This window comes from Protopterus annectens, chromosome 3.part0, assembly GCF_019279795.1.
Source record: "Protopterus annectens isolate FY-2018-M chromosome 3.part0, PAN1.0, whole genome shotgun sequence".
Lineage (NCBI taxonomy): Eukaryota > Metazoa > Chordata > Ceratodontiformes > Protopteridae > Protopterus > Protopterus annectens.
In genome coordinates this window covers 993,296,351-993,322,208 of record NC_056731.1, presented here as the reverse complement: position 1 = coordinate 993,322,208, position 25,858 = coordinate 993,296,351, and the positions used below count along the sequence as shown (strand labels likewise).

At 44.8% G+C, this 25,858-nt stretch overlaps 1 protein-coding gene across 4 annotated transcripts in view; it reads right to left on the bottom strand.

Moving 5' to 3' along the window:
* The window catches only part of HTATSF1 (HIV-1 Tat specific factor 1), a 970,322-nt gene that overhangs the window by 52,573 nt on the left and 891,891 nt on the right, over positions 1 to 25,858 (bottom strand). For all 4 annotated transcript variants that reach the window (XM_044065289.1, XM_044065288.1, XM_044065291.1 and 1 more), the window contains one exon: positions 15,694 to 15,831. In XM_044065289.1, the coding sequence (XP_043921224.1) occupies positions 15,694 to 15,831 (138 nt within the window). The remainder of the gene's footprint in view (positions 1 to 15,693; positions 15,832 to 25,858) is intronic.

Here is a 25,858-nt window from a genome sequence, read left to right as displayed (position 1 = left end):
ACATCACAGAGGCCTACATTATAACATTCATCAACGAGGTAACCGAGGCATCATGTAGTCCCTTCAGGATAACTCTTGTCAACTAGGTAAGTGAGGCATCATCTGTCAACTAGGTAAATGAGGCATCACACAGGTCTCTACTATAACCCTTATCAGCAAAATAACTGAGGCATCACCTAGGACTCGATTTTTACCCTCCTCAGTCAGGTAAAGATGGCATCATGGAGGAATACGTCATAACTCTCTATAATCCCATAACACAGGGATAATAAAGGACTCCAATATAACCCTCAAGAACTATGTAATGAATACATCACTAAGGACTCCATTACAACCCTCATCAGCTAAGCAACTAAGACACCCAGAATCATACCACAGTACAAGCAGAAAATGATTGATTTTAACAACTGGCTACGTTTCTGGTGTCATTCTAAGGGGGATCCAGTATCTGTCTGCCTGGGATGACATGATTGAGAGACCTCGATGCTTTGCCAGTGATGGCCTGCATGTGTCACCATGGGGTTCCAGATACTGGCCAAGGCTCTTGCCACCCCTATAGTGCCTTTTTTAGGCAGTATTCCAAAGACCAAAGTACCACCGTTACAGCTACAAACAAATGCAATTTGAGGGTCATGCTGCTCAACGCTAGAAGTCTAAATCTCAAAATGCACTCGCTCGAGGTGCTCCTTAAAATGGAGAACATCAACATTTGTGCTGTAGTAGAGACCTGGTTCAAGGCAGCAGAAAGCACCCCTGCACCATCAGACTACAACTCATTCCACACCTTTCGGCCCCAGGACCTGGACCGAAGCTCCAAAGTTGTGGTGTTTCTATATTCATAAAGGACGCGCATACCTCCAGACTGGTAGCCCAACATAACGCATCTGAGATACTTCAGGTGCAGCTAACATTGGGTAAGACAGTGATTCAGGTCATAGCCTGCTATAGGTCCCCAACCATGTCCCAAGATTCACACTCCACATTCCTAAGCACCCTGGAGAATATTAGGGTCCAACTTAACACTCTCATACTGGGCGACTTCAACTACCCCTCCATTAAATGGGAAAACTACTCCTGTACAAATACACTTGCCCAACTCTTTCTGGAATTCATCAATTCCAATGCCCTGGACCAACTCGCTCTTTCCCCCACTAGAGGTAGCAACATCCTTGACCTAGTCATTACTAACATGGGCGACCGTTGCTCTACAACAATAGTCAACTCCTCCCTGGTTAGATCCGAACACAAGCTAATCACCTTGGAAGTCCACATCCCTCCCACCCCCCTACAATGGTAGCCACCATGAAAAACTTCTCCAAAGCTAACTTTGGGCTCCTAAAAACAGAGGTGGCTGCCTTCACAGCACCCATGCAAATGGAGAATAACTGCATGACAGCCATATCATACACCAAGGCACTGTACGAACACGTACACAAATGCATGGATCTCACCATAACCAACAGAACTAAGATGCTCTCCTAAAAAAAAAAAAAGGAAGGCAATCTGGTGGTCCCCTGCCATAAACAAACTATACAACAGAAGGAGGAAACTGATGCAGAATAAGGTGAAGTCGCTAGACTGGAAAAACTCCCTTATCAGCCTAAGCAAAAGGTTGAGATCCCTCACCCAAATCCTCTAAAGCTAGCTATGAAAACATAATTGCATCAGATAGTAAAGACAACCACAAGGCCTTCTATAGTTATGTAAAGAATCTCCATGGCAATACCCAGAATTGTTCTGAGCTACTGCACAATAGTATCTCCTATACCAAGTCAACAGATATTGCAAATATACTGGCAAACAGATTCAGTGCTAACATTACCTGTCTCCCCCCAAAAGGACCAATCACAATACCAGTAGATTGCCAGGCACCCAGTATTACTGCTGCACAGGTTAAAACAGCACTGTCCAAGGCCAAGAATACAGCTTCTATGGAACCTGACAGTATCCCTGGCTGTGCTCTACATGAACTACAGAGTGAACTGGCACCTCACCTGTGTGCCCTGTTCAATCACAGCCTCACCTCAGGCTTTGTCCCTATCGAATGGTGCACTGCTACAGTCATCCCTCTCCACAAAGGAGGAGCGACTACAGACCCCGGGAACTATCGCCCCATTAGCCTGACGAGTCTGATATGCAAAGCTATGGAATGCATAATCATGGACCTAATAAACAAGGATATAGGGAATCTCCAAACTCTGGATGCTACACAGTTTGGTTTTGTGAAGGGTAGATCATGCCTGCTCAACTTGGTTGACTTCTTTGCGTCCGTCACCAGAGCTGTGAATGAAGGTAAGGTGGTTCATACAGCCTACCTTGATCTGGGCCAAGGCCTCTGATACCATTCCTCACTCAGGAATCATAAAAAAACTTACTAAGCTAGGCATCAACCCCTATACCACTAGGTGGGTTGCAAACTGGCTCACAGATAGAACCCACAGTGTGAAAATAGCTGACTCCAAGCAGACTGCCAACCAGTCACGAGTGGAGTCCCACAGGGTTCGGTCATGGGTCCTCTCCTGTTTGGTATCTACTTCTCTGAAGTCCAGGCCAACACGAAGGGACTCTGGCTGACAAAGTTCACAGATGATTGCAAGTTGGGAGCTATTATTAACTCCCCAAGTGATGCTGACATCCTACAGAGAGGCATCAATGAGACCAATGACTGGTGTCAGAAACATGGCCTTAAGATCAATACCAAAAAATGTCTTCATCCCCTTTGGAAAAAAAACAGTTCCCTTGAATTACCACATTGATGGTAGTCCACTGAAAACATAAGGCATTATAAGCGATCTGGGAACACAGGTTGACAGCAACCTCTCTTTTGACCACCACGTTGCCACTGAGGTCAGAAAGTCCTTCTATGTGGCACATCTCATTACTAAGGGTTTTGCATCCAGGAAGAAAGAGGTCATTGTCTCCCCTCTACTCTCCCCTCATTAGGTCAATCATCGAATACAACGCCCCATTTGGCATGTACCTCACTAGACACCTGCAACAACTGGAGAGGCTGCAAAAGTACCTCATAAAAAGGATCCTAGGCCTTAAATACTTGTCCTATATGGACAGACTCAAAAAACTCCACCTATTCTCTGCTTATATCACCTACTTAGAAGCGATCTCTGCTTGACTTACAAAGCCATGTCTGACACAGCTCTGTTAGAAATGTTACATCTAAAGAAATTCCAATCCCACTGCACCACACGGTCCAGAGACCTCAAACTCATTACCACAATCAACAGAACATGCTAGAGGGACAGATTCATAACCCAGAAACTGCCCATGCTATGGAATAGACTTATCATACATGTCAAGCAGAGCACCTCACTGGCGCTCTTCAAGAGAAATCTTGATGAGTGGATGGGAAAAGTACGGTTGTGTACACTTACCATAAATGTAGATGTTCGAGTGTATTCACTGATGCAGTCATCACATTTGGGTTATCTGCTTGCAGTAGCCCTCAGTCAGCCTGATTAACAAAGTCTTGGGTCCTGCGTCGGTTGCTGTCTCATCTTCCATGATGTCAGGTAGACAGGGGTATAAAGCATGCAGCTGATGCCATTACATCAGTTTTTCGTGCCCCAGATGTCAGGTGCCCCCATAATGGGAAGCAATTATATACACATAAGGTTACACCTCCAACAAAAAAGCAAATACACCAAAAAGCTTTAAACATAGTAAGCAAGAATACAGGTACAGCCAATAGTCAGGGGGCTGGAGGGAAGGTAACTAGGACTGCAACAGTGAATACACTCGAACATCTACATTTATGGTACGTGTACACAACTGTACTATGTTCTTCATGTTTCACTGTTGCAGTCATCACATTTGGGTAGATTTCCAAAGCTAAGGATGGGAGGAGGTAATTAGATAGCATTAGGACCAGCTATAAGGCCCTGCAAGACTGCAGTGGTAAAGCCAGCTCTGGATTTAGAGAAAATTGGCAAATGGTAATGCTTGGTGAAGGTATGCACAGAACTCCAGGTAGCAGCTTCTAGGATGTCCCTGGTAGGGACACCTCTGAGAAAGGCTGTAGAGGTAGATGCAGCCCTGGTTGAATGTGGTCTAATCCCCTGTGGGGTAGGTTTTCCATGGTGCTTATAGCAGAAATGAATGCAGTGGCCTATCCATTTAGAAATGGTTTGCTTTGAAATGGCCTTCCCCTCTGCCCCTGCAGCAAATGCAACCAGCAGTTGTTCAGATTTCCTGGGAGGTGTAGTCCTGTCCAAATAAAATCTAAGTTGGTTTAGTCCTGTCCAAATAAAATCTAAGTTAACTGTGCACATCTAAGGAGTGCAGAATTCGCTCCCCCTTGTTCTGTGGATTAGAAAAGAAGGTTGGCAAATGAATGGACTGATTAAGGGCCACACTGGATACCACCTTGGGCATGAAGGAGGGATTGGTCCTGAGGGACACCCTGTCCGCATGAAAAATGATGAAAGGCTCCACTGCCATGAGGGCCTGTAATTCAGACACCCTTCTTGCTGAAGTGATGGCTAAAAGGAAGGCTGTTTTCCAAGAGAGGAATTTCAACTCTGCATTTGCAGCTGGCTCAAAAGGAGGTAGAGTGAGTTTTTCCAATACAAAGTTAAGGTCCCAGGCTGGAGTAGGGGCTCTCCTGGATGGTCTTAAGTTTTTGCCCCCTCTGAGGAACTGTTTCAGCAGTGGATGAGAGAAGAGGGGTGGGTCTGTGTTGTAATGAGCTGAAATAGCTGAGGCACGAATTTTGATGGAGGAAAAGGAAAGGCCCTTGTGCAGCATCTCAGTTAAGTATTGAAGACTCTAAGGTAAATTGGGCGTCGCAGTGTCCATCCCTTGAGCTTGGTTCCAGGAACAGAATCTTTTCCATTTTTCAGCATAGGATTTTCTAGTATTAGGCCTCCTTGCCTCCAGAATGACATCCAAACACTTGCTTACTGAGGGATGGTAACAAAGAGATTAGGTAATTAGCCAGGCTGCCAGGTTCAGGGTTTGAAGCTGTGGGTGCAGAATCTGACCCTCCTGCTGGGACAGCAGGGCAGGTGTCTGAGGCAGGTGCCATGGTGCCACTAGTGACACACTGCGCAGAAGGGGGTACCAGTGTTGGCATGGCCAGTCTGGTGCAATAAGAATCATCCTTGGTTTGTCCGGTTTGATCTTTAGTAGTACCTTGGAGAGGCAGAGGGACTGAAGTATTTCCAGGTAAAGGGCAGGTCATCCACTTTCCAAGCTTGTTTGTGGGGATTCCTTGTGCAGAATTTTTCCAATTGGTAGTTCTGGGGGGAGGCAAACAGGTCTATATCTGGACTCCCCATTTGTTTCTCAACATGTTGAATATCTTTGGTTCCAGTTTCCACTCGTGTGGCTCCACGAAGTTTCTTCTTAGGTTGTCTGCCAGTGTGTTCAGCTTTCCTGGCGGGAATTGAGCCTGTAGGTGCACTTGGTAGCTCAAGGCTATATTCCACAGAGCCATGGCTAGTCTGCAGAGAGGGTATGAATGGGTTCACCCCTGCTTGTTTATGTACCACAAAACAGTGATGATGTCCGTCTTTACCATTAATTGTCCTAGAAGGATGTGGTCCTTGAAGGCTGTCCATGCATTCTGTACAGCTAACATTTCTTTTTGATTGATGTGGCAGGTGCATTTGACTTGGGTTCCATTTGCCCTGAATGCACTACCCTGCCAAGTGAGCCTCCCATGCATAGTCTGATGCGTCTGTTGTTAGGGTTTGGCCAGCAAGGGGTAGAGTGAAAGGCAGTCCCTTGTTTTGGTGACAGGCATCTGCCCACCAAAGGAACTCTTATCTGTAGACAAGGAATGACAGGAATCATTGCTTCCAGATCCTGAGCATGTTGACACCATAGGCTTTTTACATACCATTGTAGTTTCCTCATATGCAGTCTTGCATATGGAATTAGTAGAATGCATGAGGCCATGAACCCCAGGGCTTGCAGTATTTTCCTTGCAGATAGCTGGGTCTTTGTGGCCAGCAGTTTGCAGTAGGCTGTCAAATGAACTTGTTTTTCTGGCATGAGAAAAGCCATCAGAGAAGTTGAGTCCAAGCTTGCTCTCAGGAATACAATTTGTTGGCAGGGTACAAGATGTCATTGATTTTCGTTTATGGTGTACCCCAGAGAAGTTAGCAATTTCTGTACAAATGCCAGATGATTCAATAGTATGTCCTGGCTTTCTGCCTGAATTAGACAATCGTCCAGGTATGGATATATTTAGATATTTCTTTGCCTGCAAAATGCAATGACTGGAGCTAGGCACTTTGTGAATACCCTGGGCGCAGTAGATAAGCCAAAGGGCAGTGCAGAGAACTGATAGTGCATGTAGCCTGCTTTGAAGCGTAGGTATCTTCTGCAGGATTCCCTTACTGGGATGTGCAGGTAGGCTTCCTTTAAGTCCAGTGTTGCCAACCAGGCATACTTGCCTAGCATAGGAAGCAGCTGGTGGAGAGTTAGCATCTTGCATTTTGAAATCACCAAAAAAGAGTTTAGGATAGAGAGGTCCAGTATAGGATGCCCAGAGTTGTCTTTTCTGGGCACCAGAAAAAGTCTTGAGTAGAAACCTTGTAACTTTTCCTCTGCTGGAACAGGTTGAATAGCCCTGATGCTTAAGAGAGCGAGAATTTGCTTTTGAGCCTCTGCCCACTGGATTGGGGGTAGGTCTGGCCAACCATTTGGGGTTGGCAAGCAGTGAAAGTATCCTTGGGAAACTATATTTAAAACCCATTTGTCCTGGGTAATGAGTTCCCAATTTTTTGCTTGCCGGGCAATCTTATCACCTAAGGGAACAGTGAGTCATGCAGGGCTTGGAAGATTTAAAGTCAAGTCATTGAGACAGTTTACCATAGGGGGGGAGTCTTACCACTCCCTGCTTTGGAAGTGGGAGCCCCCCACTGCTTAGCCTTGTGTGTACCTTGGGACTGAAGCCTGGGTGTTCTGCTGCTTCTGGGTTTGGACTGAGAAGGCCTGGAAGAGGCAGGAAAGGATCAATTTTTGGAGGGCCAATGTCTACTAAATCTGGGAGGCTGTACCTGCAAGAAATCTTTAACAGTTTGCATAGATTTAGCTTTTTCCTCTATCTTTTTAAGTACTACTTCTGCTTTGTTGCCAAACAGGCGGTCTTGGTTTAAGGGAGCATCCAGCAATTTAGCTTTAACATGATCTGGCAAAGATTGCTCCTTAAGCCAAGCATGCCTTCTAAGTACAGACCCAGTGACAGCAGCCCTGCAAGATGCCTCTAATGAATCAAAACCACATTGCAAAGTATGCTTTCCAACTTGTTCAGCAGAATGCATTAAATCATGTAAATCTTTATTTTCAGCACAGTCAGGAATCAACATAATTTTCTGTTTAAGCAATCCACTAATATGCTGCTGATACTTTAACATATGAAACTGGCAGTTTAAGGCCCTAATGGCCAAGGTTGCAGAAGTGTATACCTTCTTACCCCATCTATCCAGCGCCCTGGAATCTCTATCAGAGGGAGTAGGACTTTTGGCAGTAGTAGCCTTAATGCCCTTGGGTCCCTATGAAATGGTCTCAGGATCCACAGTAGGATTTTTAAAAAGGAACTTGTGAGAGTCAGGAACCCTGTAATATCTATCAGGTTTTCTGGGAGCAAGAGGTAAAGAGTCAGGGGCCAAGCTAGACTCCAAAAAAGGCATCATCAACTATGTCCGGTACAGGGGGGATAGCTAAAGGCCTGTGTTGGGGCAGGAGTAGGAAATCCCTAAGCCTCTTTTTAGAGTCAGAGTAATCCTGGCTTTCCCAGCGAAAATGCTGCCTAAGAGCATGCAAGGTTTCACCAAAAGAGAAATCCTCTGGAGGGGAAGCAGAGGAAATAGAGTCCTCTGCATCACAATCCTGGTAGGTACGTAAGGGTAAATCCTGGCCATCAGAGGAAACAGAAATTTCAGAATCCTGATCAGAAGAACCATAAGAAAACTCAGTCCTAGGTCTCTTAGAGGGGGAAGGTTGGCTTCCCCTGATTAAAGTAATAAGGTCTTCAGCCATTCTTATCATTTGTTTTTTAGGCATAGACGCCTGACCATGCGGTCTGGGCATTGGTTTTCTAGGCATGGATCGAGTTTTAGGCCTTGAAGAAGAAGATGGCGTCGGTTTAATATGCAAGTCAGTAGGCCTGAATACACCCTCAGAAGCCAGTGCCTGCACAGCAGCTCTGGACCCATCCAAGGTAGAGACATCCGCAGATTCCACAGTTGAAGCATCTCACGGCATACCGAATAGGTCTCAGTAGAGGCCTACGAATCTGAAGTTGCGGGTATCAGGGTCTGCGAAAATGCCTCACTGAGTATCAGCGAACTGGCGACTAGCTTAGGAGAAGCGTCATCGGCAGCTTTGGACCTATGCAGTCTGTCTCTGTCTTTATCTTTGTGTTTTTTCAGAATGTCGGTAGTCGGGTGGCTTACTGAGGCCATATCTGGATAGTTGAACCGAGTAACAAAATATTTAGAAGCGTAAATAAACTGATGACGAATAGTTTGTTGTTTAAGGCACAAATTCGGCAGTGAGGTACGTCGTGGTCAGGGCTTAGGCAAGGAATGCAGTAAGAATGAAAATCTTTATGAGGCATTTGCTTTCCTCAAGAAATACAATTATTGACTTTTATTGACATTGGTTTAGAGCAAGAAAAAGTTTCCCCAACAGGGTACTTAGCTTAGTTGAAGACTTCGGTTCTGAAACTCGAAAACAAAAATTTCAGGAGTTGGCCGACCGGCACTTGCGAACTGCTTCTGCTTTGGGCACTGCACGGCAAGAAAGACTGATGTAATGGCGTCGGCTGCATGTTTTACACCCCTGACTACCTGACGTCATGGAAGAGGAGACAGCAACCGACGCAGGACCCAAGACTTTGTTAATCAGGCCGACTGTGGGCTACTGCAAGCAGAAAACCCAAATGTGACGACTACAACAGTGAAACACGAAGAACGTTAGATAATTCACCCCGGGGATCACTCCAGTGGCTCTACTCGACAGATGCACTAGGAACTAAGGTTGGGTGGCACAATGCCAGGGTAATCCTATGAGCTACGTTTGTAAAGGCTCCAGGGTCATTAGCCTAGTACACACCTATCAACCTATGAAAGACACTAACTTAACCCTCTTCAACTTGGTAACTGAGGCATCATCCTTCATTATAACCCTCATTAACCAAGTAACTGAGGCATCATAGAGGACTCCATTACAACCCATCAACTATGTAAATGAGACATCAAGAGAAAGTACAGTTTTGTACCTACCATAAATGTAGATGTTGGAGTGCTAATACAGCTGCAGTAATCACAGATGGGTTTTCTGCCGTCAGTAGCCCTCGGTCGCCTGATTAACAAAGTCTTGGTCCAGTGTCGGTTGTCAATAGCTTTCTCATCTTCTGACGTCAGTGAGGCCAGAGTATATAAGACACAGCCGACGCCATGTTCTTCAGTCTTTCTTGCCCCAGATGTCAGGTGCCCCCAGAAGGAAGGCAATACATAAATAATGCAAGCAATGTAAAATAAACCAAAATCAGTGGTTGCAAGCAAATAAAACATAGCAGGATAACCCAGTCAGGTAGTATGAAGAGGTTGTTAGGCCCCATGCCTTTACCAAGTGGGGAAGGAGGGAGGACTGTACTGCAGCAGTGAATAGCACTCGAACATCTACATTTATGGTAGGTACACAACTGTACTATGTTCTTCATGTTTCACAGCTGCAGTAATCACAGATGGGTAGAGTCCCAAAGCTATGCACAGGGTGGTAGGTACTAGGAGGAACTGGGTTGAGCCAGAATGCCCTGCAAAACAGCAGTGGCAAAGCCTGCTCTTGTTCTGGAATATAAGGGCAGGTGGTAGTGCTTTGTGAAGGTATGTACAGAACTCCAAGTGACTGCCTCGAAAATATCTTAGGTAGGAACTCCTCTGAGGAAGGCTGTAGAGGTAGCTGTGGCCCTGGTGGAATGTGATCTGATACCTGTAGGAACAGATTTCCATGATGCTTATAACAAAACCGAATGCAGTGGCCTATCCACTTTGAAATAGTCTGTTTTGTAACTGGCTTCCCTTGAGCCCCTACAGCATAGGACACAAAGAGTTGTTCTGATTTCCTGGAAGGACTTTGTTCTGTCCAAATAATAACGTTTAGCTGCCTATGGATGTCTAAAGTGTATAGCTGCCTTTCCCCTTTGTTTTGAGGATTGGGGTAAAAGGTAGGTAGGTGAATGGACTGATTTAAAGCTACCCTGGATACCACTTTGGGCATGAATGATGGGCTGGTCCTGAGGGAAACCCTGTCCTGATGGAAAATGATGAAAGGCTGCACCGCCATGAGGGCCTGTAATTCAGAAACCCTTCTTGCTGAAGTGATAGCCAGAAGGAATGCTGTTTTCCAGGACAAATATTGCAAATCTGTTTAGGCAGCTGGTTCAAAAGGAGGCAATGTTAATTTTCTAGTATGTAATTAAGATCCCAGGCTGGTATTGGTTGCTTCCTTGGTAGTCTTATATTCTTAGCCCCTCTGAGGAACTGTTTCAGCACTGGGTGAGAAAATAAAGGAGGATCCTGTGTTGAATCCTGCAGAAATAGCTGAGGCATGGATTTTGATGGAGGAAAAGGAAAGTCCACTGTGCAGCATCTCAGCTAGATACTGTAGAACCTGAGGTTAATTGGTTCAGTGTTCTAGGGTCCTGGCCCTTTTCTCATTCCAAGAGCAGAATCGCTTCCATTTTTCAGCATAGGATTTTCTAGTAGATGGCCTCCTGGCCTCCAAAATGACATCCTGCACCTCCTTACTGAGGTAGGGTCTGTTGTGGTGTTAAGGAATTTTCCAGGCTGCGAGGTTCAGGGTTTTCAGCTGACTGTGAAGAGTTTTGTAGCTGTGCTGAGTCAGCAGGGCAGGGCATTAGAGGCAGGTGACCAGGGAGCCAGTATGTGTGACACACCTCAGGAGTGGGTACCAGTGTTGCCTTGGCCAATCTGGAGCAATCAGAATCATCCTTGGTTTGTCTGTTTGATCTTTCAAAGTAGCACCTTGGGCAGAAGAGGCAGAGGTGGGACTGGGAACCGTCCATTTCCAGGTGAAGGACAGGGCATCCACTTTCCAGGCCTTTGGATGAAAGGTCCTTGTGCAAAACTTTTCCAATTGATAGTTCCTGTGGGAGGCAAACAGGTCTATATCTGGACTCCCCATTTGTTTCTCAACATGTTGAATACCTGAGGTTCCAGTTTCCATTCGTGTGGATCTGTCATATTTCTTCTCAGATTGTCTGCCAGTGTGTTCAGCTTTCCTGGCAAGTACTGAGCCTGTAGGTGCACTTGGTAGCTCAAGGCTGTATTCCACAGAGCCATGGCTAGTCTGCAGAGAGGGTATGAATGGGTTCACCCCTGCTTGTTTATGTACCACAAAACAGTGATGATGTCCGTCTTTACCATTAATTGTCCTAGAAGGATGTGGTCCTTGAAGTCTGTCTGTGAATTCTGTACAGCTAACATTTATTTTTGATTGATGTGGCAGGTGCATTTGACTTGGGTTCCATTTGCCCTGAATGCACTACCCTGCCAAGTGAGCGTCCCATGCATAGTCTGATGCGTCTGTTGTTGGGGTTTGGCCAGCAGGGGGTACAGTGAAAGGCAGTCCCTTGTTTTGGTGACAGGCATCTGCCCACCAAAGGAACTCTTATCTGTAGACAAGGAATGATAGGAATAATTGCTTCCAGATCCTGAGAATGTTGACACCATAGACTTTTTACATACCATTGTAGTTTCCTGATTGGCAGTCTTGCATATGGAATTAGTAGAATGCAGGAGGCCATGCAGTATTTTCCTTGCAGATAGCTGGGTCTTTGTGGCCAGCAGTTTGCAGTAGGCTGTCAAATGAACTTGTTTTTCTGGCATGAGAAAAGCCATCAGAGAAGTTGAGTCCAAGCTTGCTCTCAGGAATACAATTTGTTGGCAGGGTACAAGATGTCATTGATTTTCGTTTATGGTGTACCCCAGAGAAGTTAGCAATTTCTGTACAAATGCCAGATGATTCAATAGTATGTCCTGGCTTTCTGCCTGAATTAGACAATCGTCCAGGTATGGATATATTTAGATATTTCTTTGCCTGCAAAATGCAATGACTGGAGCTAGGCACTTTGTGAATACCCTGGGCGCAGTAGATAAGCCAAAGGGCAGTGCAGAGAACTGATAGTGCATGTAGCCTGCTTTGAAGCGTAGGTATCTTCTGCAGGATTCCCTTATTGGGATGTGCAGGTAGGCTTCTTTAAGTCCAGTGTTGCTAACCAGGCATACTTGCCTAGCATAGGAAGCAGCTGGTGGAGAGTTAGCATCTTGCATTTTGAAATCACCAAAAAAGAGTTTAGGATAGAGAGGTCCAGTATAGGATGCCCGGAGTTGTCTTTTCTGGACACCAGAAAAAGTCTTGAGTAGAAACCTTGTCCCTTTTCCTCTGCTGGAACAGGTTGAATAGCCCTGATGCTTAAGAGAGCGAGAATCTGCTTTTGAGCCTCTGCCCACTGGACTGGGGGTAGGTCTGGCCAACCATTTGGGGTTGGCAAGCAGTGAAAGTATCCTTAAAAGTATCCTTGGGAAACTATATTTAAAACCCATTTGTCCTGGGTAATGAGTTCCCAATTTTTTGCTTGCCGGGCAATCTTATCACCTAAGGGATCAGTGAGTTGTGCAGGGCTTGGAAGATTTAAAGTTAAGTCATTGAGACAGTTTACCATAGGGGGGAGTCTTACCACTCCCTGCTTTGGAAGTGGGAGCCCCCCACTGCTTAGCCCTGTGAGTACCTTGGGACTGAAGCCTGGGTGTTCTGCTAGTTCTGGGTTTGGACTGAGAAGGCCTGGAAGAAGCAGGAAAAGATCAATTTTTGGAGGGCCAATGCCTACTAAATCTGGGAGGCTGTACCTGCAGGAAATCTTTAACAGTTTGCATAGACTTAGCTTTTTCCTCTATTTTTTTTAAGTACTACTTCTGCTTTGTTGCCAAACAGGCGGTCTTGGTTTAAGGGAGCATCCAGCAATTTAGCTTTAACATGATCTGGCAAAGATAGCTCCTTAAGCCAAGCATGCCTTCTAAGTACAGACCCAGTGACAGCAGCCCTGCAAGATGCCTCTAGTGAATCAAAACCACATTGCAAAGTATGCTTTCCAACTTGTTCAGCAGAATGCATTAAATCCTGTAAATCTTTATTTTCAGCACAGTCAGGAAACAACATCATTTTCTGTTTAAGCAATCCACTAATATGCTGCTGATACTTTAACATATGAAACTGGCACTTTAAGGTCCTAATGGCCAAGGTTGCAGAAGTGTATACCTTCTTACCCCATCTTTCCAGCGCCCTGGAATCTCTATCAGAGGGAGTAGGATTTTTGGCAGTAGTAGCCTTAATGCCCTTGGGTCCCTCTGAAATGGTCTCAGGATCCACAGTAGGATTTTTAAAAAGGAACTTGTGAGAGTCAGGAACCCTGTAATATCTATCGGATTTTCTGGGAGCAAGAGGTAAAGAGTCAGGGGCCAAGCTAGACTCCGAAAAGGCATCATCAACTATGTCCGGTACAGGGGGGATAGCTAAAGGCCTGTGTTGGGGCAGGAGTAGGAAATCCCTAAGCCTCTTTTTAGAGTCAGAGTAATCCTGGCTTTCCCAGCGAAAATGCTGCCTAAGAGCATGCAATGTTTCACCAAAAGAGAAATCCTCTGGAGGGGAAGCAGAGGAAATACAGTCCTCTGCATCAGAATCCTCATAGGTAGGTAAGGGTAAATCCTGGCCATCAGAGGAAACAGAAATTTCAGAATCCTGATCAGAAGAATCATAAGAAAACTCAGTCCTAGGTCTCTTAGAGGGGGAAGGTTGGCTTCCCCTGATTAAAGTAATAAGGTCTTCAGCCATACTTATCATTTGTTTTTTAGGCATAGACACCTGACCATGCGGTCTGGGCATTGGTTTTCTAGGCATGGATCGAGTTTTAGGCCTTGAAGAAGAAGATGGCGTCGGTTTAATATGCAAGTCAGTAGGCCTGAATACACCCTCAGAAGCCGGTGCCTGCACAGCAGCTCCGGACCCATCCAAGGTAGAGACATCCGCAGATTCCACAGTTGAAGCATCTCGCGGCATACCGAACTCCGAATAGGTCTCAGTAGAGGCCTGCAAATCTGAAGTTGCGGGTATCAGGGTCTGCGAAAATGCCTCACTGAGTATCAGCGAACTGGCGACTAGCTTAGGAGAAGCGTCATCGGCAGCTTTGGACCTATGCGGTCTGTCTCTGTCTTTATCTTTGCGATTTTTCAGAATGTCGGTAGCCGGGTGGCTTACTGAGGCCATATCTGGATAGTTGAACCGAGTACCAAAATATTTAGAAGCGTAAATAAACTGATGACAAATAGTTTGTTAAGGCACAAATTCGGCAGTGAGGTACGTCGTGGTCAGGGCTTAGGCAAGGAATGCAGTAAGAATGAAAATCTTTATGAGGTATTTGCTTTCCTCAAGAAATACAATTATTGACTTTTACTGACATTGGTTTAGAGCAAGAAAAAGTTTCCCCAACAGGGTACTTAGCTTAGTTGGCCGACTGGCACTTGCGAACTGCTTCTGCTTTGGGCACTGCACGGCAAGAAAGACTGATGTAATGGCGTCGGCTGCATGTTTTACACCCCTGACTACCTGACGTCATGGAAGAGGAGACAGCAACCGACGCAGGACCCAAGACTTTGTTAATCAGGCCGACTGTGGGCTACTGCAAGCAGAAAACCCAAATGTGACGACTACAACAGTGAAACATGAAGAACGTTAGATAATTCACCCCGGGGATCACTCCAGTGGCTCTACTCGACAGATGCACTAGGAACTAAGGTTGGGTGGCACAAAGCCAGGGTAATCCTATGAGCTACGTTTGTAAAGGCTCCAGGGTCATTAGCCTAGTACACACCTATCAACCTATGAAAGACACTAACTTAACTCTCTTCAACTTGGTAACTGAGGCATCATCCTTCATTATAACCCTCATTCAACCAAGTAACTGAGGCATCATAGAGGACTCCATTACAACCCATCAACTATGTAAATGAGACATCAAGAGAACTCCAATACACCCTTCATCAAAATAACTCAGGCATCACTAAGGGCTTCTGCTCGTCAACTATGTAAGTTAGGCATCAACAAGGCCTTCACTGTACACTCATTAAACAGGTAACCATTTATAAATCTGCATCTAATAGCATTCGACTTGGATATAGCTATTGATTTTGCACTTAGAAGTGATCAGATTCATGCATCCTGCTTATTCTTTGGCATCATCCAAGATTTCCGGATATCCCTCTAAAACTAACTACTAATATACTAGAAATACTAGTCTTCAACATGACTGAGCTGTTTGTTGTCATGTCTCTTGCTAACTACATCAAATACCCTGATTATGTGCTTTTCACTGTACCATGCTCTCTGTTCACCTTACAAGTTTTTTAATTATCTATCATATATAGTTTTGCATCACTACTCATGACTTAAATAATACAGTTTTGGCAACCAAAATTGCTTAGTATATTGATTTATTCGGCTATATGCTATGCACAATGTTGTGTAAATATTTTTGTTTTATGTTTTGCATTGGAGTTATTTCCCACGGACTCCACTGATGACGACTTCCCAGATGGACATTGTAAAGTAAGTAAATTAACTAATTCACTTTTACAGCTTAGTATATACCTTGTAATCTGTTATGCCATCCCAGGTTTCAGCAGAAATCCGACGGCCACCAAACCACCGGCCGTGCAGGGCCTCTATACACAAGTCAGCTTCTTCTGGTTCTTTAAAGGAAACAGATGCTACTCCCTCTGGGTGCCTCTGCATAAGAAATACATAAACACTTCAGTCTTTAAATTATACATTTATTACAGTATGCCATAGTTAAAAATATGAAAAAGCAAAACCTTTTTACCGTTTAATTACATCTTGTCATGCAGCCTACGTTACACATGCCTTTAAAAGGTAATCTACTTAAACTGCATTCAGGTATGCAATACAGATGACAAATTATTACTTTCTTCAACTGTGAGCGACTACTGTAAGTTTTTGTGCCATATGCCATGTACCAAAAGGGATATTTTGTAAACAGAAACAAAAATGATTTGAAGATTGAAACATGAATGGTAAACACGGTTGTTGAGAGGCAGCAACTCTGAAAATATAAACATTTGTTTTGCAACGAAAAACAAATTATGGGTGTTGTAAATTAAAAAAGCATATATCAATAATCTGTTTTGCTGTCTTGCAATAACATTTCTCAAAGTGGTAGTCATATGGCTTCACAAGCCTACAGTTACTGGTTAATTGGCAGCAACATTAAGCTAAGACATAACACTGTTCTAGAGGAAAGCTTACCATAGATAAGACAAGCTGCTTCCTGTGGTTCAGGGTTTGATTACTTTAGCCTATATTTGCCTATCATGTGACTCTGAGCAACTCACTTAATCAGACAGTGTTCTCGAGCTGATCCTGTAAAAGATCCATGTGGCTCAGTGTTCTACCCAGGATATAACAAATAGAAATGGTAACACAGGTAAAGTGACTGCAAAGTTCTGTGCTACGTTTGATCCTGTGTTTGATAGCAAGGAGACGATATTAAGTGTTGGAACAAAACAAATGAAGAGGGGCCATTAGCTAATAGAGAAGCTTAGCTTAAAAAAAAAAAAAAAGGCAAAGAGTGAAGATTAAAAAGAAGTTATGTACTCATCATAATGTTCCATCTCTGTTGTCCAGTTTAATTTATCTTTGACGTATGGGTTCAGTTCAGATATTGGAACTGACTCTGCCGTTACTACAGCTTGCGCCAGCCAAAAAGCTCTCAAGCTTCACCTCTACCCATAATCCATCTCACAGTCCCTCTCTCCCAATTACCTCAGATCGAGTTTGCAGATAATGTATAGATAATAGATCAGGAAGACTGTAGGGAAGCCATATCTGTTGCACTTAAACTTCACAGTAACTTGAAAGTATATTATTCATTCCACCAAAAGTTGCCAGAAGGCCAGGGGATGGAGGGAGGGGAGTCTAGGATAAATGAAAATGGACAACACAGATGGAACATTATGGTGAGTACATAACTTCTTTATTTGATGTTATCAATTTTCATTTTATCCTTCACGTATGGGACAGAGCCCCCAGCTACATTAGGTCTTGGAATGACTCAGGGAAGGAGATTCCTGAGCACCACTAAACCAAAGGATGCTCTTCCCCTAGAGACCAAGTCCAATTTGTTATGAGTAACAGAGGTACAAGGAGAAGCCCAAGTAGCTGCTGCATACATATCATCCATTGAAGCTCTAGATTGGAAAACTTCTGAAGTGGCTACAGATCTTGTAGAATGTGCTTTCATGTGCCTAGACAAAGCAATTTTGTTCTTATCATAGATAAATGAAATACAATCCTTTAAACATCTGTCTAGAATCACTTTGCTGACTTGGCTTACCAAACCTTGCACTAGAAAAGGAGAGAAATAATTGGTCATATTTTCTCATGTCTTTTGTCCTGTGAAGATAGAAGAGTAACTGTCTGTGAACATCTAGTAAATGCAAGGAATATTCACCTCTGCTGGAAAAGTTCGAAAAAAATACTGGTAAATTAATAGTTTGATTGATATTAGACTCTGAGACTACCCTGGGTAGGAAGGAAAGCTTTGTTCATAAGGAAACTCTATCTTTGCAAAAAATCAGATAAGGTGGTTTACATGACAAGGCCTGCATTTCTGATGTCCTTCTAGCAGAACTTAGTCACCAACATTTTCCATGACAAAAACTTCAGGTCACACTCTGCCGAGGGTTCAAAGGGAGAATGCACAATGGTTTGCAGCACTAGGTTCAGATTCCAAGGTGGTGCAGGGTCTTTGCAAGGAGGATTCAACAGAAGTGTCCCTTTTAAAAAAGGACTTACAAAGTCTAGGAGAAGCTAAACATTCTTCCAAACCATCTTCGAAATTGGAAATTGCTGCTAGTTGTATTCTGATGGTAGAAGGGGAAGCTCCCACATTAAAAAGAGAGGCTAAGAAGTCAATATTTTCTATAGAAGCATAGAAGGGGTCAATAACTTTTTCATGAGCCCAAATGGTAAATATCTCCCATTTACTATAATACAGTTTACGGGTCGAAGGTTTATGAGAAGACAGGAGGATGTGGCATACTGGGGAAGAAAAACTTAGACAACTGGCAATTAATGGAATTGGAGGAACCATGCTGTCAGCTTGAGGTTCAAAATGTCTGGGTGAACAAGTCCGTCTGGATGGGACAGAAAGTCAGGAGTCAGGTCCAGAGTCCACGGTTGTTGAATCAGATAAGGCCAAAGAAAGGGGAAACCAAATCTGTCAAGGCCAAAAGTGGACAATGAGGGTTACTTTGCTCTTCAACCCGAATGTTTTTTGCACAAATATTAGAATAAGAGGTATTAGGGGAAAGGCATACATGAGACTGCGGGACCAACTGTGGAGGAACCATGCTGTCAGCTTGAGGTTCAAAATGTCTGGGTGAACAAGTCCGTCTGGATGGGACAGAAAGTCAGGAGTCAGGTCCAGAGTCCACGGTTGTTGAATCAGATAAGGCCAAAGAAAGGGGAAACCAAATCTGTTAAGGCCAAAAGGGGACAATGAGGGTCACTTTTGCTCTTCAACCTGAGTGTTTTTTGCAGAAATTTTAGAATAAGAGGTATTAGGGGAAAGGCATACATGAGACTGCGGGACCAACTGTGGAGGAGAGCACCTCTTGGTGACTTCCTAGGAGGGGGGGAATCAGGGCAAAGTAATTGCTGCACTTGTTCAGGGGAGGGGTGAACAGGTCGCAGCAATGTTGGCCCCACTGACAGAAAATCTTTTCCTCCACTTCTGGACTGAGAGACCACTCATGAGGCTGAGGGATACATCTGCTCAGTTTGTCTGCAATCATAATGGAACTTCCCGAAATATGCATTATTAGAAAGAGGTTGGTAGAGATCGCCCACTGCCACATTCTTCTTCTCAAGAATGGGGGGGGGGGGGGGTAAGACTTGGTTCCTCCCTGCTTACTATGTACCAAGCTACTGAAATATTGTCTGTCTGAAATGCAATTAAAGAGCTGTTTGAAAGGCCTGCAACGCTAGAAGCACTGCTCTTAGCTTTAGGACACTGATATGTAAGTTGGCCTCTAAGGGGGACCAATTGCCTTGGACAGTCTTGCTCATAAAATGCTCTCCCACCCCAGCTGGGAGGCATCCGTGGTCACTATGTCTGCGGGCACTGGAAGGACAACGGGTCAGCCAAGGAGAACTTGTTCAAGATAAGTCCACCAAAGTAGATACTTCTTGCAATAACTGGTGATCAGAATCTGGTCTGACATGGGTGGATGTAGCATAGACCACTGATATGCTAGCAGCCACTGTAGTATTCTCATGTAGAACCTGGCTAGAGGAACTAGCCAGACACTGGACCCAACCCAGTTTGGTTTTGTCAAGGGCAGATCATGCCTACTCAACCTGGTGAACTTTTTTGAGAAAGTCACAAAAGCAATGGATGAGGGCTAAATCGTTTACACTGCCTACCTTCAGTTGGCCAAGGCATTTGACACAATACCCCGCTCAAGCCTTGTTGACAAACTCAAGAGGGTAGGTACAAACCCATACATCACCCAGTGGATAACCAACTGGCTCACAGACAGGACCCAGGAAGTTAGAACTGGGGAGTCCACCTCTACAAAGAGGCCAGTCACAAGTGGAGTCCCTCAGGGATTAGTCCTTGGATCTCTCCTTTTTAGCATTTACTACTCAGAAGTCACGGCCAATGTCAGCGGTTTCTGGCTGACTAAATTTGCAGATGACTACAAATTAGGAGCTGTCATTGACTGTCACACTGACCCAAATTTTCTCCAGGAGGGGCTAACATACACAAACAACTGGTGTCAGTCATGGACTAAAATGAAATGCCAAGAAATGCATAATAGTATCCTTTGGGAAGTCATCCATTTCCGGTAACTATCATATTGACAACACACCCCTTAGAGTTAAACCCAGTAGTCAGGGACTTGGGGACACGCACAGTAATCTAGCCTTTGATCATCACGTGTCTACAGTAGTGAGGAAATCATTCTATGTTGTGCAGCTTATAAACAATATGTATCCAAGTCCAAGGAAGTCATTGTTCCACTGTATTCGGCATTCATCAGACCTATCATGGAGTACAATGCCCCTTTTAGTATGTACCTAACCAGGCATATTCAACAACTGGAACGTCCACAGAGCTTCCTCACTAAAAGAATACAGGGCGTAAGTACTATGTACTATGCAGGCCTGCAGGCCGCCTCAAGGCCCTATCCCTGTATTCTGTCTCCTACAGGCTTTTGATGGGATATCTATGCCTGGGATACAGGGCATTGTCAGATCCCACTCTGATGGACCTCCTGCATATCTACAAAACAAACAGTACCAGAATTACCCGTTCCAAAGACTTAAACCTTGCCTGTGATATAAATACGACCTGCTGGAGAGATAGGTATATATCCCAGAGACTTCCCTTTCTATGCAACAGTTCCTCTCTAATCCAATTCAAGTGCAACTTGGACAATTGGATGGGAAACTGGAAATTCATCCCTGGTTTGGCATCTATGTTTCTGATGGAAACAGGTAACCTGTAAATGGTTCATCTCCCAGGCCCATGCTTACACTTATCAAGGGTATCAGAACTTGTCAGAGATTTGGGATGCATGGCTAGGCTTAAAAAGGCACTTGTGGTCGTTAGCCTAGTAAACACCTATGAACCTACAGGGGTTATTGATGCTGCCATCGAACCTAGAGTTTGCAAAATTAGTCGAGCAGGAACCTTACTTCTGTGTATTATCTTCTGAAACTGTGTAATAATTCTTTGGAATCTCACTGAAGGAAGGGATGCTATGGTTGTCGTCGTATTTAGAACTGCCCCAGTAAACTAAGATTCTCAGTTGGAGTCAACTGGGATTTTTCATGAGTTACAGGCACAGGCGTTGCGAGTGTAATCCCTTGCTTCTATTAAATGATGCCTGGTAGAAGTGGTAATGAGCCAATCATCCAAGTATGGAAGCACCCATAATTCTTACAGTCTCGAGTGAGCTGCTACTACTGCCATGCATTTGATAAATACCCTGGGGGCTGTGGTGAGACCCCAAAGGGCAGCGCTCTGAATTGGTAATAACTGGCTACCAGCCGGAAGTAGAGGAACTTCCTGGAGCGTTTGGTCCATTTTTATATGGTAATATGCATCCTCAACATGTATCAAGCACATCCAGTCATCTTTCCTCAAAAAGGGAAGAATGGACTGTATTGTGACCATGTTGAACTTTGTCGAACTGATCTGTTCAACAAACCAAGATCCAAAATTGGTCTCCAGTAACCTGTCTTTTTTTGGCACTAAAAAGAATCTTGAATAAATTCTGGATCCTCTCTGGTCTGGTGGGACTTCTTGGATGACTTTTGTTTTGAAGTTTTTGAAATGCTGGATCCCTCTGATTGAGTGGGACATCGGATATATATTTTTTTGCATATGGTGGCAAGATGGAGAAAGGGTACGGTATAATCTCTGGATATGCTCCGTTGCACCCAAGAAACTGTTATGTTTAGCCAGGCATTTAGGTGCAAGGATAAGCGTCCCCTAGCTGCCTCCAGAGGAACACAATCGGGCCTCCTTTCAGGAACACTGAAAGGGCTTACTCAGAAAAGAATACCTGAAGCCCTGCTTCTGTGGACCACCTCTACTGCATGGGTGGTGTCTGCCACCTCTCTGCCATTGGGGGAACTGCCTCCACGTGTGCCCTGGAAAGGCTCTTGGGATTTTTTGAACCATATCTTTCCAATGCTCCTCCAATTCCTAGAAAAGGATCTTGGGGGTGGGAGGGGGTGGAAAAACAAACGCACACAGAAGAAAGGGTCAATCCATCCTTCGCAAACCTGGATAAAATCTTTCTTAGTTTTGGGTCAAACAAAGATGATCAGTCAAAGGGTGCATTGATGAATGAAAACTTAAATGGCTCGGCAAAGTCACATAGGCACATCCAGGAGTGTCTCCTTATGGCTACGCCTGAACCCGTTGCTCCGGGTGTCCCCTTGGCTGTATGCTCAATGAGCCTCATGGACAAATTAGACACAGACTCCAAGGTGGCTAGCTGGGAGGCAACTTTGTCTTGGAGCCCTTCAGTAACAGCTCCCACCAGGGTATCTGACAACTTCAAAAGTCCCTTTGAAGTCTTGTGAAATGTTCCATAAATGCGCCAGAAAATTCAAAGACCTTAGGGTGAAGGCTAATGAAGCATAAACCCGCTTCCCAAATCTATCCATCACCAGAGACTCCCTTTTGGGAGGATGGATAGATGAACACTCCTCAGCAAGTTCCTTTTTCACAGCAACCGCTACAACCAAGGCATCCACTGCTAAACCTTCCCAGAACTGCTTGCCTTCACGGGCAGTTAAAATCTTGTCTTGTCTCTTAGGGATGGGTTCAATGGCGTCCGGAGCCTTCCACTTCTGCTGTGAAATCAATTGGATGAGTTTCTCAGCAGGCAGAGTCACCCAAGAGACACCTAAACCAAAAGGTCAAGATAAATGCTAGGAGTCTAAACATTAAACTGCACTCATTGCAAGCATTCTTAACCCTGGAAGATGCTGACATTTGTTCAGTCACAGAAATCTGGTTCAATGCTTTGGAGAGCACTCCAGCCATACCAGGTTACTCATCCCATCATACATTCAGACATCCAAATTGTGGGCAGCAAAGCAAAAGGAGGTGGAGTTGCAATATATATAAAAGGCATACACACCTCCAGGCTGATTAGACAGTACGACACACAGGAGACACTCTAGGTGCAGTTAACAATTCACAAGACCCCTATTCAAATCATAGCTAGCTACAAGCCCCAACTTTGACTCAAGATGCCCACTCTGCCTATCTGAACCTCTTCGAATCTATCAAGATTCAACTCTTCACCCTGATCCTGGGCGACTTTAACTATACAACCACAGACTGGAAGAACTGCTCTTGCCAAAACACAAATGCCCAGAGATTCCTTGATTTCGTCAATGCAAATGCCTTGGACCAGCTGGTCAACACCCCCACAAGAGGTGAAAGTATCCTGAACTTGGTATTAACCAACATGAGTAACCACTGCAGCATCTCCACAGTGTCATCCTCCCTGGTAAGATCTGACCATAAAGCGGTCACTTTCAAAGTCACCATCTCCCCTGACTTCCCCCTAGCTAGAGTGAAACAAAAAAAACTTATCCAAAGGTGAGTACAACCTCCTGAGGGAAGGTATAAACAGTTTCACAGCCTGCTCCCCCCTCCATAGGAACTGGCACATATATCTAAACCTACACCAAAGCACTATATGAGCATTTACATAGCTGCATGGAATCAGGAAAACCCGACAGGACAAAATCCTCCTCCACAAGGAAGAGTAAACCTGTCTGGTGGACATCTGCAATAAATAAACTCTATAATAAAAGGACAAAATTGCTGTCTAGGACCAAGAAGGAGCAGGTGCCTAAATGGACGCAATCCCTCCACAGCCTGAACAAGCAAATAAGAGCACTACTGAAACCTTACAAAGCAAACTTCAAGTCCAAACTGGCCACATCTGCTAAAGACAATCATAAGGCTTTCTTCACAAATGTCTGCAATCTCAAAGGAAGCACTCAGAACTGGTATTCACGGACACCGCATACACAAAGACCATAGATATAGCCAACCTGCTGGCAGACAGGTTCAGTGAAAACTTCACCCCTCTGTCGCCCCAATCATTAAATCAGGACATCCTCAGCACCTGCCCCCTCCCATTATCTCTAGGGAGCAAGTCATAACTGCCTTCTCAAAGGCAAAAAATGCAGCCTCCATGGGACCTGATAACATCCAAGGCTACATCCTACGTTAACTCACGCAAGAACTTGCAGCATCATTAAGCACCCTATTCAACCAAAGCCTGAGTACCGGTTTTGTCCCAGCTGAGTGGAAGATAGCCGCTGTCATCCCTTTGCACAAAGGTGGAGCATCAACCAATCCAGGAAATTAACTAGCCTGATCTGCAAGGCCATGGACCGGATTATCACAGACCTCATTAACAAGGACATTAGCAACCTCCAAACACTTGATCCCACACAGTTTGGTTTCAAGGGGAGGTCATGCCTGTTAAATCTGGTTGACTTCTTTGAGGCAGTCACCAAAGCCATGGATGAGGAGCAGACGGTGCACACTGCCTACCTTGACCTGGCCAAAGCCTTCGATACTATTCCCACTTGGGTATAACAGATAATCTCTCTCAATGAGGCATCAATATATATGCTACCAGATGGACAGTAAACTGGCTCACTGACAGAACCCACCTAGTCAAAATAGGGGAAGCCACTTAATAAACCCGTAATGAGCAGTGTACCCAAGGGATCGCTTTTGGGGCCTTTGTTGTTTGGGATATACTTTTCTGAGGTGCCGGCCAAAACCAGTGGGCTATGGATGACCAACTCTGCAGATGATTGAAAACTGGGCGCTGTCATCAATTCTGCTAGTGATGTGGACATCCTCCAACAGAGTTTCACCCAAACAAATGACTGGTGCTAGAAACATGGCCTCAAACTGAATGCCAAAAAATGTATCATCATCCCCTTTGGGAAGAGTGACGTCCCCACAAATTATCACATTAATAACTAGGTCCTAAGCACATATTCAGTCATGAGGGACATGGGCATTCAGGTTGATAGCAAACTGACCTTTGACCCCCATATTGCCTCCATTGTATGTAAAGCTTTCTACATGGCCCACCTCATTAGTAAGGGTATCTCATCCAGGGACATGGAGGTCATAACTCTGTATTCTTCCCTTATGTTCTTCTTTCAGCTTTTCCCGGTTAGGGGTCGCCACAGTGGAATTCCGGTCCGCTAATGATTGGCAGTAGATTTTTTACGGGTGCCGAGGTGCCAGCTCGATGCCCAACCTTCAACGAAGGCACACCCATTCTATGCATGTCTTTTGAATGCCACTCGACCACAGGGAGGACATGCAGACTCCACACAGAGGGTGCTCCAGCCGAGAATCGAACGGGAGAACCTCTTGCTGTGAGGCAACAACGCTACCTCTGCACCACCGCAGCTATTCTTCACTTATAAGACCCGTTATTGAGTACAATGCCTCTTTCAGCATGTACATCACAAAGCACATGCAGCAGCTGGAAAGACCACAGAAATTCCTCACCAGGAGAGTCCAGGGCCTCAAATATCTACCCTACACAGATAGACTAAAGGCCCTCTCCCTCTACTCAGTCTCATACAGACTCCTCAGAGGTGACCTCTGTCTGGCAAACAAAGCAAACTCAGACCTTGCCTTGATGGGTCTGCTGCATATCCGCAAGTCAAGCTCCACTTGAGTAACCCACAAGCGCGACCTCAACCTGGTCTGTGACACCAACAGGACTTGTTAGTGGGACAAATTTGTGTCCCAGAGATTCTCCCCATCTGTGGAATAGACTCACTTTCCACGTCAAGCAGAGTACCTCATTAACTCTTTTAAGCGCAACCTGGATAAATGGATGGGGAAAGTACAGTTGTGTACACTTACCATAAATGTAGATGTTCGAGTGTCTTCACTGTTGCAGTCATCACTGTAGGGTTCTCCCCTGCCTGCAGGCAGTCCTTGGTCGGCTAGAATCCCAAAGTCTGGGTCCGGTGTCGGCTGCTCAGCCATGCTCCCTGACGTCAATGCGCCAGGAGTACAAAGCTGGCAGCCGACGCCATGTTCTCCAGTTTTTCTTGCCCCAGATGTCAGGTGTTCCAAAATGAGTATAACCCCATACCCTTTGCAAATACACCTCAGAAGAAGGGTGAAGAAGGGAACCACACAAAAGAA